The sequence below is a fragment of the Neopsephotus bourkii genome, unplaced genomic scaffold (assembly GCF_033783945.1).
Source record: "Neopsephotus bourkii isolate Nb327-2 ecotype Australia unplaced genomic scaffold, CSIRO-AGI_Nbou_v1 NB_463, whole genome shotgun sequence".
NCBI classification, from domain to species: domain Eukaryota; kingdom Metazoa; phylum Chordata; class Aves; order Psittaciformes; family Psittacidae; genus Neopsephotus; species Neopsephotus bourkii.
This window is the reverse complement of record NW_026900965.1, coordinates 1,586,619-1,606,047: the sequence shown is the minus strand read 5'-3', so window position 1 is coordinate 1,606,047 and position 19,429 is coordinate 1,586,619. Positions and strand designations below refer to the sequence as shown.

General features: G+C 42.8%; 1 protein-coding gene across 12 annotated transcripts in view; it reads right to left on the bottom strand.

Moving 5' to 3' along the window:
• NEO1 (neogenin 1) overlaps positions 1-19,429 on the bottom strand; it is a 186,144-nt gene that overhangs the window by 90,165 nt on the left and 76,550 nt on the right. For all 12 annotated transcript variants that reach the window (XM_061349925.1, XM_061349928.1, XM_061349932.1 and 9 more), the window contains exons 3-5: positions 17,012-17,287; positions 12,359-12,512; positions 4,806-4,942 (exon numbers count right to left, since the gene is read on the bottom strand). In XM_061349925.1, the coding sequence (XP_061205909.1) occupies positions 4,806-4,942; positions 12,359-12,512; positions 17,012-17,287 (567 nt within the window). The remainder of the gene's footprint in view (positions 1-4,805; positions 4,943-12,358; positions 12,513-17,011; positions 17,288-19,429) is intronic.

Here is a 19,429-nt window from a genome sequence, read left to right as displayed (position 1 = left end):
AGGATGGCATTACCTTTAACAAAGCACCCACCTCAGCTAAGATTAAATGTGCTACTGGAAGACAAGTCTAAGATTCTTTACATTAAGGCTCTTCCCTCAGCAACTGTTTTGGTTTGATTTTAAGCCAGTCTTGAGTTTAACTCAGGTGGGTTAAGAAATAAAACTGAATAAAACTGCAAGATAAGGAAACTAAATGATTGAATGGCTTGAACGTTCCCTCTCTGCAACCTCAGCACTCAGTACGGTTCTTTCTTCTTTACTTACACTTTCCTGGCACATTTTCCTCTTATTTTAATGATAGGAAGGGAGCTGTTTGACCAGACTTACTTCTCAGTAATAATGTAAATGGGAGACAGTTTTCAAGCTGTTTTATACAAGCCTCATCAACAGCTCTAGACTACATAAACAATAGTAAATCAAAACAGAATGCATATATTGATAGAAACATAATCACAAGTACTTTTTAAGCCCAGATCTTCAAATACAAAAGCTTAAAAATTATAACCTGCCAATTTACCAAAGTATTTCCTGGACTAGAAACACACATTACACCACTGGCACATGGGAGCAGAACACCCATAAAGATTCCAGACTGCTTCTCTCTGAGCATGACCTCTGCAGGCTTTTGAGTGTGCCGAACCTTGCTCTGAGTGTTTAAGACCACAGGTTTCACCATCCTGGATGGTTTTGCATGTGCCACATGTTAGGTGTATTACACCAATTCCCAGAATCATGGAATCCCAACCACGGAATCCCAGGTTGGAAGGCACATCACAGACCATCTGGTCCAACCTTTCTAGGCTGTTTCAGCTGGTCTAGTGTAGACTGACCACCAACTACAGTTCTGCCTCGACACAACATCATCTTTCCCAATCTGAGTTGTGTCGCTATCAATTTAAAACCTATTGGCAGACAAAATACAGACTTTATCTCACTTGCTTTTATTATCTAAATTACTCCCCAGCCCTTGCACAGAAAGCATAAGTGTTTTCTTACACCGCAGGACTAACTGCAACATGTGTATTATTTGATGGAGTGAGGACTTGCCAATATCACAATTTCAGTTATACTGAAAGTACTTCCAGGGTTTCCTTTCAAAGCACAGAGTTGGTGATTCTATCAGAACACTTATTCTGCACTTGGTTTTTGCATACAGCTTGCCCTGGCAGAACAAATGAGGTAGTGATCAGCCTGTTGCTGGGTGCAACCTCCAATTTATCACTTGAGACCTGTAAGTAAAACTTTCCTATCTTTAATTTTGGTACATTAACACAGCAAGGCATTTAATGCCTAGTGTTTAAGATATGCTATCAGACACTGAATGCTGTCTTACATTACTCAAGAGCCAACTTTCTGCTATTCCAAACAATCATTGCAAGGTAATAACAACAGAAGAGCAGCAATTCTGTCTCCTCTCACAGTAATGCAGTGATTCATTTCTCGTCAAGCCTTCAGACCTGCCATATCAATTTCATGAGGAAAATGGAATTTTGGGAGGTTTATTGTTTTCTGGTCCATTATTAACCACAGTAAATATTTCAACTGAAAGAGAAAACTCCCTCTAAACTCATTATCTGCAGCACAAGTACCGAGGCAGGCGACGGGAAGCTCACGCAGTGACCTAACTCGAGCCACAGCATTCACAGAATCCCCAGGGCTGCCAGGCACAGCAATAAATCTGAAACGTTTCCCAGATGAAGAATGAACTTGTGACCTTCCCAGCATTTAACTGCCTCTATGGCTCTTCCAGGCCACAGGTTTGGGACTGAACAGAAGCCAGCTGATTGCATTTTAAATACATTTACTTCTTGTTTCCCCAGCTTTTCTTTCATCACTTCCCACCTTATCTAACGGAAATACTACAGATTCTTTCATTGCTGAAGAGAGCAAAACAACTTTTTTGAGCGATCTCAATTCATTACACATGATGCAAATAAATCTGGTCCCCAGCACCATTTCTCCTGCTGACAGCCAGGGGAAGAACTCTGTCAACAGAGTTAAAACAACCTTGACTTTGTACCAAAGGTTTTCAGACAGTAAATTATTGCCTCCCTTTGTGGGAAGTAACCTGCCTTGGTGAAGGTACCTTCGAGGTGCTCAGCACAAGACCATGATGACATGCTTTTTGCACCCAAGAGTAAATCCAGGAGAAGTGATTAAGTACAATGCTGTACACACGTTTATCCACTTGATTTTTGTCCCTAAAGACTATCTTCAAAATGGATGGGGTTCAGAAACGCTCAATTTCTGCCCTAAAATCTCAGCTTTGAGGAAGCAAACTTGTGTAATATCCTTCTGGACTCATAAGTACCTTTCTAGTCAAGTAATCCTTCCTAACAAAGTCAGTCTCCAGATGCAGCCCTTCAGGGATGTATGCAGGAAAAGCAAATCATTTTCTAAAACCAAACATTAAGGCAATAGAAATATTTTTAAATGACACAGGGTAACCTGTTCAACAAGGGGTACCTTGTGCAAACACACAAGCAGCACACCAAGATGTAGGTGTTTCTTGCCAGCTGAGCACAGCGCACAACCCAGATATGCCACACTTCATGGTACCCTACCCTCGAAAGATGAAAATCAGCCAGTTCATCCCTACTGCCAGGGAAGAGCAAAGATGCAAGTGATCATTCCAGCACAGCGGCTGCTTGGCAGCTTCCTGCCACTGGTACCACACCACAGACAGAGCCTGTTAGCTTCCAGGGATTTAGATCCTTGTCAAAGGATACAGGAAAGTGGTCTTGGAGCAAAGTGACATCTAACAAGCATTCTTTGTATTCAATGCCCAATCTAAGCTTACAGCTTCTAACAGTTAAGAGGCATCAACAGGAACACTGCTTCACTCTCAACTTTCCTAACACTGTCAAACAATGCCATCTTACCCATGCTGAACTAGAGATTTACCCATCTTACTGAACTGGCATTGTGAAGTGGTAATAGAAGGGGAAAAAGAGACTGACTGTCTCAGTACAACCTCTAGCACGGTCCTGAAATCTCCACACACACTCAGGTCCTTGGAGAGAGGCAGAAAAATACATGAGACAAGGGAATTAAATACCCCCAGAATGGCTTTCTCATATAACTTCTGCCAGACTAACTTCTAAGAATGACAGAAAAAGCTTAAATTAAGCAAAATCATGCAGTTATTAGGTGGGCAGAGATGGCAATTTTTCTCGTCCAGAAGAAAATGATACAGTGATCACGGAACAGTTATTCGAACTATTCAACCCTTCACCAAATTACAGTAATGCAGAAATACATTACTCTCTCCAGCAACCTCCCAAAGGAAAGGCAGAATTAAGATTAGAACTAAGAAGTAAAATCAGAACTGCAACTTTCCAAAATGTATTCTCTGTCATCTTTAATCTATTTTAATACTCAAGCATTAGAAGAAATCTTTTGGGGTTTTTTTGTGCCAGGCGTATTAGAAAACTTCAGCATAAAAGACCTGGCAGAACCTATTCTGTATCTTTACAACTGAATAAAGAAATCATTTCCATTAGTTTAGATAAGGAACAAAAGAGTTTTCCCAACCTCACTTCCATCCCCCGAGTGACCTGACTGTACATCCTTCATTAAGGTTATAACTCAGTCTTATCTATCACTTGCTTAGCTTAATTACATCATATCATTAATATCATTTATTTCTGCCACTGCCCATAAAACTCACAGCCTCGTGCCAATGATGCAAAATAGGTCAGAACTGAATTAAACACAGCACACTGAGTTGCATCAAACCACCATCAAGCATGCAAGTATTTCAAAAGACAGAGCACCATCTTCAGTCTTTTGGCTCAAGAAACGAGGGAATTAAAATGTGGAGGGTGTTTTTTTCCCTGCATGATCGGAATTTCTTGGCTTACACAACACTCTGAGTTAAAGTAGAGCTCTATCGCATCTGAGCAGCCTCACAGAGACTACAGGCTTTGGGTGTTCTTCCCAACTTTGAAAGAGGGGCAGAATTGGCCAAAATGCTTGACTTCTGTACCAGTTACCCACAGAAAGCAAGAGGCATGCTCAGAGAGCCAGTGCCCAGACTGGGGGGGGGGGGGAACACAAGGTGCAGCTCAAGGTACAGGTAACAAAAGGAGAGTATTCCCCTCCATGTGTTTGTTGGTGCAGAATTGCTGTTCAGTTTTACATAGATGTGGTTAAATAGAGCTGTCACGCAGCAAAAATGCTGTGAATGTCAGTATAAACCTCCCTCCATATGCCACTTCCTGAAGAGGAATACTTTGGCTGGTCAATACCAAGCAACTCTTGTTATCCCTTCTTCATTTCTGTAACTTCTCTACCTCTTATACACCAGAAGCATACCTGGAACTTCTGAAACATGGCTAAGAGACATAAAATGTATCATCTGAAATATATATCTACTTAGTGCTCAACAGTATATTTAAGGACTATGAAAAACTCTTCATATATGTCCTTGACAAGGAAGACCTAAGTCATAGCACTGTAGGTCAGTTTTCAGATAGGTCAGAGCGGGGCTGATCACTTCTCCTCCTTTAGATGGCACTGACCACATTTAATATTAAATGAACATATACAGCAGCTTTTAACCATGCTCAAGATGCATTATAGAAGCAAATTCCCATTTAAATCCTTGTGAAATTATGAGCACTTTGAATGATAAATCAGAATACCACATAACAGTATTAAAAGAAGCAGAAGTGTGCATTTTATTTTGTTTTAAATGGGGCACAACCCCCACAACACAGGGTCTTTCACTGACCACACAATAAAACTCCAGCAAAAGGTCAGCTGGAGATGTGTTCTCTCTGAAAATCAAGTATTGGACCTACCTTGAACTGTAAGTTCTGCTTGAGCCTCAATGGTGTCGTTTCCACTGTCTGCTATGCAGGTGTAGGTCCCAGCATCCTGTTCCGTAACCTCACTGATCTCCAGGCTGCCCCCCGCAAGCAGGAGATACCTTCCAGAGCTGTAAAACAGGACACAGGTGAGCTGACAGACACACCGACTTCAACACACACAGGTCCAGAACACCTACGGAAGCTGAAGAAGCGTTTGCACTCAGTATCTGTAGGTGCCATTTACACAGAGCCATGTTAGGGCGAGGGACTTTTAACTAGAGAATCAAATTCCACACCCTGGCTTCACATTTAAAATGAAGTTCAACTACATGGATTCCACAAGAGGAGCTCATCTTTTGGCACTTGCAGCTTCAGTTGCTCTTAATCAAATGTGATCCAATGTGTTTAGAATATATCAAGTAAAAATTCAGGAAAATGAAATAACACTACCACATCATTAAGAAAACCCAGCATTCTGCATTTACAGCTGGAGTAACGTGTTGCGTGAAAGGCTGTAACATGACAGACTTACACCTGGACAACATCAGGAAAGCAGCACACATGGTGTAACACATAGTAATTGCGTTTCGGTAAAAAGACAGCCACTCAGTCACTAAGGTGCAATATTTCAGAGCAAGATACAGGTTAAAAACATTTTCAAGATACAAATTCATCAAGATGACAACGTTTCTGTACAGAATTTCCCCCCTTGTAAAGCCAGGGGGAAGCATTTATAATTCACTCCTTAGAAACTACCTGCTTTTTATGCTTAATGTACTGGATACATGTGACATCTTATGCTAAACATAGTACCCACAGCCAACAGCGATGTTCTTCTCTTACTGCAACCATCATTCCCCTTTACATGATACAGAAGTTTCCAAGCTCCTTTATCACTCCAAGTAGCAAAAAAACAAAGAAAGAAACAAACAAATCATCCCAATTGCTTTCTCCATTTGGAATTTTACTAGAATTCTGTTAGCTTTCACCTGCTTTGAAAGGTGAATTGTTAGGACACTTCTGACTCACCGAATTAATTACCACATTAGTACTGATTTATGATACTACTGTAATTGTTGATCAATTTTCTGATTCAATACATTAAAAGCAAACAAAATGTTTATTGGAATTAAGTGAAGGAAAGTCTTAATAGCATCCAGAGAGATGTCCTACCCAGGTACACCATAAGGAAAGGCATCCTGTTTTCATGATCTAGTAACAGGAGGACTACAAAGACTTGGTTTTGTAGTAGTGTAGTGAATTTGAGCTTTAAAAAGAAGAATGCCTGAAGAAAAAGTAGAGCAGCATGTGGACAGCAATGCAAATGGGTGCTAGCCAAGAGGAACACAGCAAGAAGTTTGTCATTAAAATCTGTTTTGGAACTGCTTGACAGTGCTTCAAGTACTACATACACGTTCTGGATATACTTTATTGTCAGTGCAGCCAAAAAAAAAGGCAGGAGCCTTCTATCATGAATTAGATGAAAAACTAATATGTAGAAAAAAATAGGAGATCTGTGGTAATAAAACAGTGAACAATGATCCATCTCCTATTTCAAGCAAGAAAAACTGATACAAAGGAGACGCAAATGGGAGCTGCCAAAAGCACCTCACCTTTTTCCCCATCTTCTTCCCATTTCTTGTATTCAAAAATTGTAGTGGTAGGACAAGGGGTGATGGGTTTAAACTTAAAACAGGGTACATTCAGGTTGGATACAAGGAAGCTGTTTCCTGTGAGGGTGCTGAGGCGCTGGCACAAGGTGCCCAGAGAAGCTGTGGCTGCCCCATCCCTGACAGTGTTCAAGGCCAGGTTGGACAATGCCTTGAGTGAGATGGTCTAGGGTGAGGTGTCCCTGCCAATGGCAGGAGATTGGAACTGGATTATCTTAAGGTCCTTTCCAACCCAAACCATTCTATGATTCTATTTATCTGTATCCTGCCTAGGTAAAATCATTAGTTTTAAACCACACAAGTCTACCAAAGTTAGCATAAAGAAACTGAACCAAGACACCATGGATTACACCACCTCCAAGGCAAATTTGACCATCTAAGAAAGTTCTAAGACCATCTAAAAAGATATAAGAAAATTATGCCCTTCCTGATACTTGAACCTCTGGATTTCTACCATTTTCTGGATATTCCATCATTATCCATCTCCAAGCAACACGTGCCTTGTGACACTCATCTTCCCATCGCCAGCCTCTGGAAAAGTGAAGCAACATCTGCATGGGGAGGCAGCAGACTATTGAGGCAGACTATTTATTAACCAGCAATTATGCTGTTACTAAGACTATTAATAATTACTAGACACTGTTGTATTAGGCCACCAAAGTCAGTCATACAGCACCTCAGAAACTACAGGTAACATGGTAGCATTTACATGGATTTGCCTTTTTGCCAAGAAACAAGGTTTTATAGTTTTCAGTCATCTCGACTGTATGCCATGCATTTCTCTATTTTCCTCAAGAAAACCTAGAGCTGAGCCCAGATTTTACCCATATGTGATACAACACAAGTTCACCACTGTTAAAAACATGGAAGAAGGAAATCAACTTGTGAGACTCCTTGGTAATTACTTTCGTATGCATAAAGCTATGAGCTTAAAGCAAAAGTGTTTTTGTAATAAAGTATCTTAACATCTTAACTTTGTAAGGACAATGAAGCACTTCCACAGAAGAGGGAAGCAATCAGATTTCAGACACTGGAGACAAAGAATCAGCTTACTGTAAAAATGATAACATAATTTAAAGTGTCATTAAAAACAACAAAGATTGATCATTCAAATGTCAGGGAGCAGGAAAATCAAATTCAAATCTTTTATATGCATTCCATACAGCCCTCAGTTACACACCCATATACAATTACTGGAGCTACTTTGGATACCCACTCACATGGGTTTTTTGTGTTTCATTATCACAAAACATAGTGAGTCTTTATTAATTTACTGTATTCAAATAGCCAGTTATACCCTGAGGTTATGGCTCCCCCCCTTTTGAATTACTATTCCCCAAACATCTTATAATCTATTTGCAGTGTTTGTAAAGTACAGCAGATAAAATTAGACAGTAAATTACATTATTTTGTGGAATCTACTACCAGAAAAATCTCCATAATTACTCTATGTTTAACCTTTACTGAGCTGAGCAAGTATAATTCACTTAATACAAACCACTCAGTGCCTGGCAAACAATAATCTGCAATCATTAAAACCACCACACATTCGTATGAAGTATTAATGAAAAACCCCTGCACTAAGAGTACCTATGTGATCATACACTTAAAGACTTCATTTGAATGCAAACAGCAAGAGCAGAAAATGAATGGCACACATGGAACCACAGCTTTAGGATCTCCTCACTTCAGCACACGATTAACCACACAAACCTGTTAGTTTTCGGAAGGCATTTTTCAGTGTAAGATTTCACTGTACTGGGCAGCCCAAAACCACCAAAGAGTTCTCTGTACTTGAACAGCCTTATTAGAACGGGATGTTGTTTGTTCAGAGACCTTTCAACTGTTGATTTTCAGATACCCCACTACAGTTACTGCAGCTGTTTCAAGAGTTTGAGCATTCATTTTTCATTTCTTCCGTATCAATGTCCAGATACAAATCAAGATACCCAATATGTGCTCTTTGGGCACACACGCTGATTTGTACACAGCAAAGGCTGCAAAGCAGAACTTCCAAACAGGTGAAACTCTGTGCTTGTCTTGCATGCTCCAAAACCCCATCTTGGCATCAAAGCTGCCAAAAAACTATTGAATTTGGATATCGAATTTCCCTTATAATATCGGGTAATACTGACAACACGGCAGATCTTATTTTAGAAGGTTTTCTGTAAAGGACGTGAGTTTTATTCAATCAGCTTTATACTTCAGTGACCTTCCTTGCTTCCTTCCATTTCTCTCCATATTTCTCTGCTCCTGGCAGAGAAATTACTCACTGAGTTTATGGAAGAGGTCCAGCTGAACTAGCAGAATGCACGTTTGTGTTGCTGACTCATACATATGACAGGGCAGGTGTCCACTGGCAGTGCTCTCCAAGAACTATGTGCAATATACCCTATACCTCAAGATTATACCCACATGAATCCATCGAATCTAGAGGCTGGCTTCATATTTTGAAGCTCTAGTTCAGAACTATGAGCACCAGCAACATAAATCTCAACCTGAAGCAGGGTTTAGCCTTTTCCTTTCTTTTCAATGTAGTTTTGAGAAGACGATCACGTATCATCAAACTATGGCTTGGCCAGCAAGCCAATTCAATGAAAAGCTTCCATCACAAGGCCAGTGCTTTCCCCAGTCACAGGTTATGGGGTCCAATTTTCAACTTGGTGATTTTTTTAATCTCTGAAATTGTGAACACTGTAAGAAAGGCCTCAGAGGAGCAGACCACAGCCAGACAGCAATGCCTACAGAACAGCATACAGGCAGTGCAAACATGCACAGATCCTTCCTCCAAAGAGTATCTTACTCTTCAGCTTCTGAGGACCAAGACTTCCAAGACCTGGGTGGAAGCTGGGTATTCTGTTGTCATTGTTGGAGCCCTTGATGAGGACCCAGAAAGTCAGCAGTCTAACTATCACTTCTATTGCTTTAAAATCTTTCAGTTAACAAGTTCTGAAAGGCTTCCTTCAGACTTTCTAACAGTTTTACTACTATGGCAACTGTCAGCATTGCACTGAACTGCACCGCTTTCTCACTCCAAGCTTCCTTCTTTTTCACTCTAATTTGGAAACTATTTTATCACAGCAAGCTCATTTCACAATATATTGCATTACAGGCTGCTTCTCTGAAGAAGTGCCAAGACTGCCATCATTAAAGCTGACTCGTATTTACCCAGACACAAATCTTGCCGTCTTCAACACATACTTCATTGAAATTAAACACCTTCCCTTGTTTCAAGTCTCCTAACAAATATTTAATTTCAAAGCCCCATCACTCATTCAAAATCACTGATTTTCCTATAAATGCAGGGGCCTATCCATATTCTGCTTGAAAGGAAAACATTCCATTTTGTATTAGATTAACTGCCACCACTAAAAAGGGAGTAAAAATCAGGCACAGCCCTGACCATGCTATCTGAGTTCTGCTTCCTCACCCCATCCACACACAGAGGCATGCATCTATATATATGTATATACATGTCTGTATACCTACATATATGTATGGGAATGTCTGTAGTGTGTGTGTATAGACAAAACCCACAATTTAAGAGCTTTTCCCAGACAGAAGATACATTAAAACCTGTCTGGATGAAAACAGTTTTCTCTTGAGCTGAAGAAAAGCCATTTCTGTAAAAAAAAAATCCATTTATACCAAAAAGGGATTTTAATACAAATTAAATGTGATTTAATTTGTAATTAAATTAACAGACCATGCATAACAAGCTACAGTAGCTATTTTGAGACAGTCTACCTGGAGGCTTTACTCCAACAAAGAAACTTAATTTCCAGTTCCAGAGATTTTCCAGTTATTCTAGTTAAAAGAATAATACAACAGCTGCTGAGGTAAGTGAAGTTAAAGAACTTGTTGCTGTCTGCTGTTTGAATCCTTCTCTGTTAAGCCACCGCCATGAGTAGCAGACCTCAGACTTTTGATACAGTTTGAGCCCTGCAACAAACTTCACTCACTCATCTTCAGCCAGGCCAGAAAGGTTCTGTAAGTAACAGCAAGTCAAAGGAAATACAATTTCCATTGGTCATACCCCTTATTTTCCATTTTGGCTGTATCTTTGTGCAGAACAAAACATTTGTTTCAAATGGAAGAGGAATATTTCTTTGTCTTTTCAATTTTATCCTCCTTAGGGAATACATACCCAAAAGATGTGACAACCAGCAGATTCCAAGAACATCCAGGTACCTGCAGCTTTCTGTTTGGGAAAAAGCTTTCTTTGGGCTTGGTAGAAGACATGCACAGCACAGAAGCTGTTAGCAACATGATTTGGGAAAAACCAGCAGCCTCATGGCTCCTGCTCCTACCTTACCACACAGTGTCCATGGGATGATGAAATGATGCTCAAGCAAAAGCAGCAGCAAGCCAAAAGCTGATGTTACTGCAGAGAAAGTGTTCTGCTGAGTGCCCACAGTCACAACCTGACACACAGGCCACAGCAACCGTCCTTGTAACAGAGACATCACACCACAAACTAACACTAAATATCCTGACGAACATGGTCATACGTGGTTCAAATTGTGCACAGAAAGAACAAACGTGTTGAATGTTAAGCCTCAGCTCTCCAAGAAAATTTCTCACTCTGAATTTTGAACAGAAAAAATAGTATCTGTGAAGCCCTCACAAGTTATCATGACAACCTGCACAGAAAAGTTGTGAGGGAATTAGCAGCACTGTATTCAGAGCAGGATTTCAGTATCTGGGCACTAGATCAAAACCAAGAAGAAAATAGCTCTTTAGTAAGTGACTTGAACTGCCCTTCTGCACTGAATGTGACAGAGCCTAAGGAAGGATGGGGTGGGCAGCAAAAAATTTATGAAGATGTGATATGACATCATTTTACAGAGAGGAGAAACAAATTAAGATCTTACCAGGAACATTTATTCTGACATTTCATCACATTTGATTGTGCAGCTCTAATGAGCCTGTTCCATCCTCTGTACGTGAGTGATTTCTTATATTTACGAAAGAAGAAAGAACCTAAATCATGTGCCATCAGGCTGACACCAACACAATTCCTCTGTGCTATTGGAACTGCTAGTCATTACCAACAGAATCCTGCATTCCCCTGATAAAGACAGCTCAAATTAGGAGTTCCTGGATTTTGTTAATTTAAGAGTTGACCCAGAGATATGTTACTACCACTAGTACCATAGACACTTGCACATATTTTAGCTGCTTTCGGTGTCAGCCATGCCACAGCATAACTTTACCTCTTGTTGCTTCATGATTCACTCGTTTCCACATTGATCTCACTGCCGACTTTGAGGAACACTGAGAACATTCAAGTACCTGGAATTTCCATGTTCTAGTATGTTCATAAGATGGACAAAAATTTTCCTGGTAAGATTCATTCTGCTTTCTTCTATTTTCTACCCCATTATTTTGGATGACTACACCAGCAATGACAACGTGTAATAGAGTAGTTTGCACTTAATGCATTCCTGAAAGCCCACAATGGTTTTTATTCATGCCTAAGATTTTAATATTCTGGTTTAATGAGAAATCCCAAGATTCTGCTCTCAAGACTTGTCCTTAAATGCCTGTGGAACATTCAGAGACATGCTGAACGTTTTCACAGCAGAAAGCGTATGCAAGTGCAGGGCTTGACACATCATATACCAACATGAAGACGTTTCAGCTTTTCTGCAGCATCCTTATTCCCTTAAATGCTTATTTTATTCCAGTGGCAATCTAAAAGCAATATATACTCTAAGAATCTTTGTGCGTTAAATAAGATTCCTTGGTTTCAGGTATCTGCAGAAAAGCCTACGATGAGATTGTTCCACAAGCCTCATGAACTACCTTACTTGTCCTAACACTCAGTCTAGGAGCCCTCCAGCCCAAAAATACGTATTAGCCATTACTCACCCTTCTGTGATAAGCTCTTCTTCATTTCTTGTCCACCTGATATATGGAACTGGAAATCCTACAGCAACACATGGGAAAACCGCACTTTGCCCAGTGAGCTTTGTCAGTGAAGAGGGCTGTCTCACAAACATCAGGTCCTGTGGCTCCTCCGGATCTGCAAATATGTTGTAGATGACAAAGTTGTCAGAGAGGCAGAATCAGAAGATGCCCGTATTACTAAAAACAACCCTAAAACCAACCCCAAATGAAACATCTCATTTCCTTGCTGCAGCTTCCCAGGATTCAATCACCATCATACCCATGTAAACGGTTTTCAGTAAGAGACCTCCCCAGCCTCCCACGGGAACAGCTCCCTGCCATCGCCTCCAGACACGCAAACTCATTCACCACCGTCAGGATTCTGACTCTGCAACCTCCCTGAAACTGGGACTTACATCAGCTAGTAGAGATTTACTAAAGAAAGGTATAGGCTTGGCTTTGTCCAGCCTGATTTACCAGGCAGCTGCCAGAGAGAGTGCTTTTACACAGTGGAAAATGAAATTACTGGAGCAGAGAGTCAGCCCTGACTGCAGTAAAACTACGAGGTACCTTGTACACTGAAGTAATACAAGCTTTATACTAAAACAAGTATCAGCTATGGTTTTCCACCCTTATGGAAATGAACCTTCTGAATTAGTTGTGGGTTTGCTTCGAATGGAGCAGGAATGGGTTTGGTTTCACCCCCACCACCCCTTTAAGAACAATCACAAAGCATGTATTCACCCAGCCTTTTACCACAGGAAAAGGCCACTCTGACTGTGAGAATTGAAAACATACCCACCAGTAACGACTGTCCAGCAACCTACTTGGAGCTAAACTGCCACAAATAAATACGCAGAACAAAAGGCTATTTTCCTACTTTCCCCAAAGTACCCATTACTGTTCCAAATATAACCCGAGGAAAAGGGTCTAGAATGAATTTTAATGGCAACTGAAATCAGATTATCAAGGGGCCCCCTAATACCTGGGCAGAAGACACAGTTTGTACCTTTTGTGTCCACCGTAACTCCACCGTATGCTTTGTACCATGATCAGAGCAAGTGTGTTCCTGCTGCAGTAGTTACCCTACCTCTTTCTGCCAACTGCTCAGCCCTCCCATGTTTACACTGCATTCTCTGCTAGATCCTCAATGCTCACATTTGATGACAGGTAAGCTCCAGAACTAGTCTTTTTGTCCACCTAAATGGGAACAAACTCCTGTGTACCTACACTAGTTTCGCTCTCAGAAGCACATTCTGTGTCTTACTGCACCCATCTCAGCCCATCTCACTTGGGAATTTCTGAAAGTTGTTGGTTTTGGTGTTCCTCAGCAAAAAGTGCTGTGAACAACTGAGTGTTTACAGCACTAAGCTAAGGGCATGCATGTCCTCAAAGGTATCAGTGAGGAGTTTGCCAGGGTAGTCAAGAGAACTACACTTGTTGGATCCTATTTCAGACTTGTCCTAGGCAGAGGGATCCAAACTTGGTGTAATCCTGGATCGCACCATCTGGCTCAGGCCCACACACAAGCTACCACAGTGGCTCTGCCCACGTTCCCACTAGGAATTAGTCTGCTTGCTCCAGAAATAAGACCATGTGCAAGAAGGCGGGTAACGAAGCGAGAGCGACCCGGAGTAGCGCATGGAGCAAGCCAAGCTGCAGAACATGGATGTAACAGATTGCCAGCAAGCAATCACTGCACCCAGGAGAGGAGTGGGTGTGATTCACTGGAGACAGCACTCATTAATGCTCCAAGCTCCCAAAAAAGAGCTCAGGTCTCACATTAGTGGGAAATGCTTCAAAAACGAAGTGATGTTTTCCCTTGCATTACTCTATTTCACAGTACATGCTACTAAGAAGAGAGCTCAGCAATGTACCCTCCTGCTCAGTGGCAGATAAAGGCAGACAGACTGCTCTATGGAAATGGCTATCAGAACAAGCACAACATTGTCCATGGATGCAAATGTGCGCGATAGAAGACATGGTGGGTATATTGCAAAGCTTCAGAAGCAGAGCAGTGGGGTCACTGTCAGGCACACATCAAATAAGGATTTGAAAAGGGAACAAACCCAATGAAGAACAGATTAATCCAAATCTTTCAAACAGACCTCAGACCAAAGAGTCAATTATGGGGCCACTCAACATTAAGAAAGTTTTCTGTTCAACAGTGTAATCCCAATTTCAAATACATGCCTGCCAGGAGGGATGCCACAAAACTTCAGTATCGACACTTTCCAACTCCTGACCAAGCAAGGAAACAGCATTATTTGAATCCCCTAATATAGTTCCACTGCATCACCTTCAGCAGGACATTACAAAAGCAAATAAACTATATCTGGATCCAAAAGACTTTCAAGGATCAACACAATATGGACATTTATCAGGAAATCTTCCATTGCCAAAATGAGGAAAGTCTCAAGTGTTCATTTGAGGGGCTGCAGAAACATGAAAGCAAATCAAGCCAAAATAACTCCCATAAGCACCTTTTCCAAAAGTGCTATGCTTCAAAAGCTCTATCCTTAGTCAGAGAAAAGATGGGGCTTTCTGAAAAGAAAGCTTCAAGAACTTAACGAAACAACTTCCTACTTCAAGCAGGATTCATGGCCAAAGGATAGCAGACACCTCAATTGTAAAAGACAGCTGCAATTGTAAAACTGGGGTATTTTAAAGTATATTTTAGCATTTTAACTAGAAAAGTGACCATTATGATAAAGGCCTACAGGAAACCTGGAGAAGGGCTTGGGACAAGGGCCTGTAGGGACAGGACAAGGGGAATGGCTTGAACCTGCCCGAGGGGAGACTGAGCTGAGCTCTTAGGCAGAAGCTCTTCCCTGTGAGGGTGCTGAGGCGCTGGCACAGGGTGCCCAGAGAAGCTGTGGCTGCCCCATCCCTGGCAGTGTTCAAGGCCAGGTTGGACACAGGGGCTTGGAGCAAGCTGCTCCAGTGGAAGGGGTCCCTGCCTGTGGCAGGGGTTGGAACTGGGTGAACTTTAAGGTCCCTTCAACCCAAATCAGTCCAGGATTAAACAGAAATATTCACTGAAATTGACCCTCTGAAGGTGCTACCACCTCGTGAACTCTGCCTGTTGCCAACGCTGGGTGATCAAGGTCAACTGTGGTATCAACCCAGCCCAAGCCTGAAAGCCTCCAAAGATGGAAGTTTAGGAGCCCTCTCTGGCAATTCCCCAAAATCCAATCAGAATTCCATCATGAAGACTAACTCAAAAGAGCCAGAATAAAATTCTGGAAATCATTAAGAAAATCCATACAAACACCAGCCTGTATTTCCCTAGTTTGGGAAAGTGCAATTCAATTTCTGTCTTATTGTTGGGCAACTTTCAAAACTCTGTGTTATAACATCTGGAGACACACAATCTGCACAAGTGTCTAAATGGAGAAGCAGCTTACATCAGGAATGGACTTGAGCTCTTATAAAGATATCCTATCCTAACATTTCAAAGTAATAAGCAGAGCCAAACCCAGCAAAATAGAAAGTGATCCCCCTTTGGAGAGCCTGGAGACTTCCCAAAAGGGTGCAATGATTTCCTAAATATTAGAACAATTGATGAGGGAATAAGCACCAGATTCTTTTTGGAGACCTGGGACTTGAGCCCGAGAAATTTAGAAATCCCCAAATGTTTATACTCAAAATGTCAGTCAACTCCCTCCTTGTAACACCTCTCAATGACTTTTTAAAGGAAAACTTTCCCAAAAAGCCCTTAAAAGTTAAGTCAAACGTAACAAACAAGTATTTGCATGTCTGGGCCTGTCTCTGGCCCCTGCAGAGAGCTCGGACCCCAGTAACCGATGGTGCCTTCCTGCTTCCCAACTGCAAGATACAGGTCAGTCTTACCAAGTGCCAAAATCCTTTAGCCTACAGCACTCATCCTCAGCTACGCAGCAAACAAAACCAAACCAACTCCAACCACCAGCTTCTGCAACTTCCTACTTAGTTCCACTTAAAAATACACAAAACCCCAATAGAGTAGATTCTCCTGTGCTTCACTTTGTAAGTCTTCCTGTCCAGTTTTCCACATCTGATGTCACAGAACCACAGACTGGATTGGGTTGAAGGGACCTTAAAGCTCATCCAGCTCCAACCCCTGCCATGGGCAGGGACCCCTTCCACTGGAGCAGCTTGCTCCAAGCCCCTGTGTCCAACCTGGCCTCGAACACTGTCAGGGATAGGGCAGCCACAGCTTCTCTGGGCACCCTGTGCCAGTGCCTCAGCACCCTCACAGGGAAGAGCTTCTGCCTTAGATCCAACCTGAACTTCCCCTGTTTCAGTGTGAACCCGTCACCCCTTGTCCTATCGACACAGTCCCTGAGGAAGAGTCCCTCTCCAGCATCCCTGTAGCCACCTTCAGACACTGGAAGCTGCTCTGAGGTCTCCACGCAGCCTTCTCTTCTCCAGGCTGAACAGCCCCAGTGTTCTCAGCCTGTCTCCTGAGCACCCTCGTGGCCTCCTCTGGACTTGCTCCAGCAGCTCCATGTCCTTCTTACGTTGAAGACACCAGAATTGCACAGAGTGCTGCAAGTGGGGTCTCACAAGAGCAGAGCAGAGGGGCAGGATCACTCCTTCAACCCCTGACTTGTGTTTTAATTACTCATTTTTAAAAGAAAGACAGATGAATACCTGGCAGAACTTTGAGCTCTGCTTCATCGCTGTACTTGGGGGTCCCCCCGCTCTCAATGACGCAGCGATAGAGGCCTCCATCCGTGTCAGTAGCATTGCTGACGATGAGAGCCCCGCTCGGTAACTTGTACACACGCTCATCCAGGAGGACCGGCTGCCGGTCCTGCTCCCACCTCACAAACGGCGCAAGGTCAGCGTTCACTTCACAGTTCAGGATTGCACTGCTTCCTTTAGGGACAGACGAGGCTTCGGGCTGGCTGCTGAACCTGGGAAGGCCTGCAAATAGGAAACAAAAAAGAGTGGTAGGTTAGAGGTGTTCTGAAGATGACACCAAAGTCAAGATTCATGAACGTAGTTTTAAAAACATCAAGCTGCTCTCCAACTCATTAAAAGTCTTAACATTTGATACCATAATGCTACCCATAGCTGGTGTGAAGGCGAATGAAACCAGTAAGAAAAGTACCAGTTTAAAAACAAGAGTCTTTTTAGAAACAAACAAATCAACTGTCAGTAACAAAAGAAGTCCTTTTGAGTCCCCTAAAAAAGGAGCCATACACATAACCTCTGCTCACTTCTCCAGGCTGCTGCTGTACTTACAGAACAGATAGCACACAAGTGGCAAAAACGCACCTGGTACATCTGAATTTGAATTGTATTCTATAAGAGCACCTTGCAGTGGAACACAAATTGTTCCTGTGTTCCTTGCAGTGGAACACAGATGCGCTCTAGTACTCACTCAGGAGATGAGAACAAAGAGAGGCGCTCCTGGACGCCTTCCTCAAGCTTACAATCTACACAAGATCTTAACTTAGTCCCTGCAGCTACAGAGAGCCTCAGCTATGGCACCATAAGGTAAAAATTGCACTTTTTCACATGCAGAGTGCTCTCTCTCGTGACAGCGTAGCCGAGAACCGAGTTTCTCCACAGCTGCCACGCTGACCTGGCAATGAACACATCACCATTGAGTACAAATGCTCTCCAGAGATACCCAAAGCTGCTGAATGGCTTCACATTTGGTTTGAAATGGGTGGCCACGGCACGGTGGTGGTGGATGGGGAGCTGCCACAGGGACCTCTGTGAGAAGAGGCTGAGGCTGGTTCCACAGTGGCCCCACGGAGGCCACAGCCAAGCCAAGCACTGGAGGTGGTGGCAACTCTGAAAGCACATCCAAGTACAAGGAAACGTGCATGGCAGTGAGGAAAGGGTGAGAAATGGCCCTGCAACAGGCAGGTCAGAGCAGGAGGAGGGAGAGGAGAGAGGGCACAGCTCCAGGGGCTGCTGTGGGGAGACCAGGATGGAGCAGGGGGCAGAAGAGATGGAAATGAAGATGGGAAGTTGAGCCTGGGAAATGGGAAAAGAGCAGGGAGAGGAGGTTTGGGTTTTGTCTCTTCTTACCACCCAATTTTATTTTAACTGGCAAGAAAGGACTGAGGAGGACTTGGGGGTGTTGGTCAATGAGAAAATGAACATGAGCCAGCTGCAGTGTGTGCTTGCAGCCCAGAAACCAATCGTATCCTGGGCTGCATCAAAAGGAGCATGACCAGCAGGTCGAAGGAGGTGATCCTGCCCTTCTACTCTGCTCTTGTGAGACCTCACCTGGAGCACTGTGTGCAGTTCTGGTGTCCTCAACATAAAAAGGACATGGAACTGTTGGAACAAGTCCAGAGAAGGGCCACGAGGATGATCAGGGGACTGGAGCACCTCCTGTACAAAGATAGGCTGAGAAAGTTGGGGCTGTTCAGCCTGGAGAAGAGAAGGCTGCGTGGAGACCTCATAGCAGCCTTCCAGTATCTGAAGGGGGACTATAGGGATGCTGGGGAGGGTCTCTTCATTAGGGACTGTAGTGACAGGACAAGGGGTAATGGGTTAAAACTTAAACAGGGGAAGTTTAGACTGGATATAAAGAAGAAGTTATTTACTGTTAGGGTGGTGAGGAACTGGAATGGGTTGCCCAGGGAGGCTGTGAATGCTCCATCCCTGGCAGTGCTCAAGACCAGGTTGGACGAGGCCTTGGGTTAGTGTGAGGTGTCCCTGCCCATGGCAGGGGGGTTGGAACTTGATGATCTTAAGGTCCTTTCCAACCCTAACTATTCTATGATCCTATAAAATGTCATTAATTTTCCCCAAGTCCAGGCTGTTTTGCCCTTCATAGTAACCATTGAGTGGTGTGATTGAGAGCTAGCTGGGCAGCCAGCAGCCAGCCAAGGTCAAACCACAAGCAGTTTGAGCAACAACTTCCCACAACAGGGGAATGTCAGATCTTGAAGCAGAAATACCCTGTCCACCATCACTGGTGTAAGCAAAGGGTTCAGTAAATACAATACAATAAGGAGGGTGAAAAAGAGGTCAAAGCATGGAACAGGAGAAAGAATCACATCCTCACTCTCCACTTTCCAATGTGGTTTGCTGTATTACGAG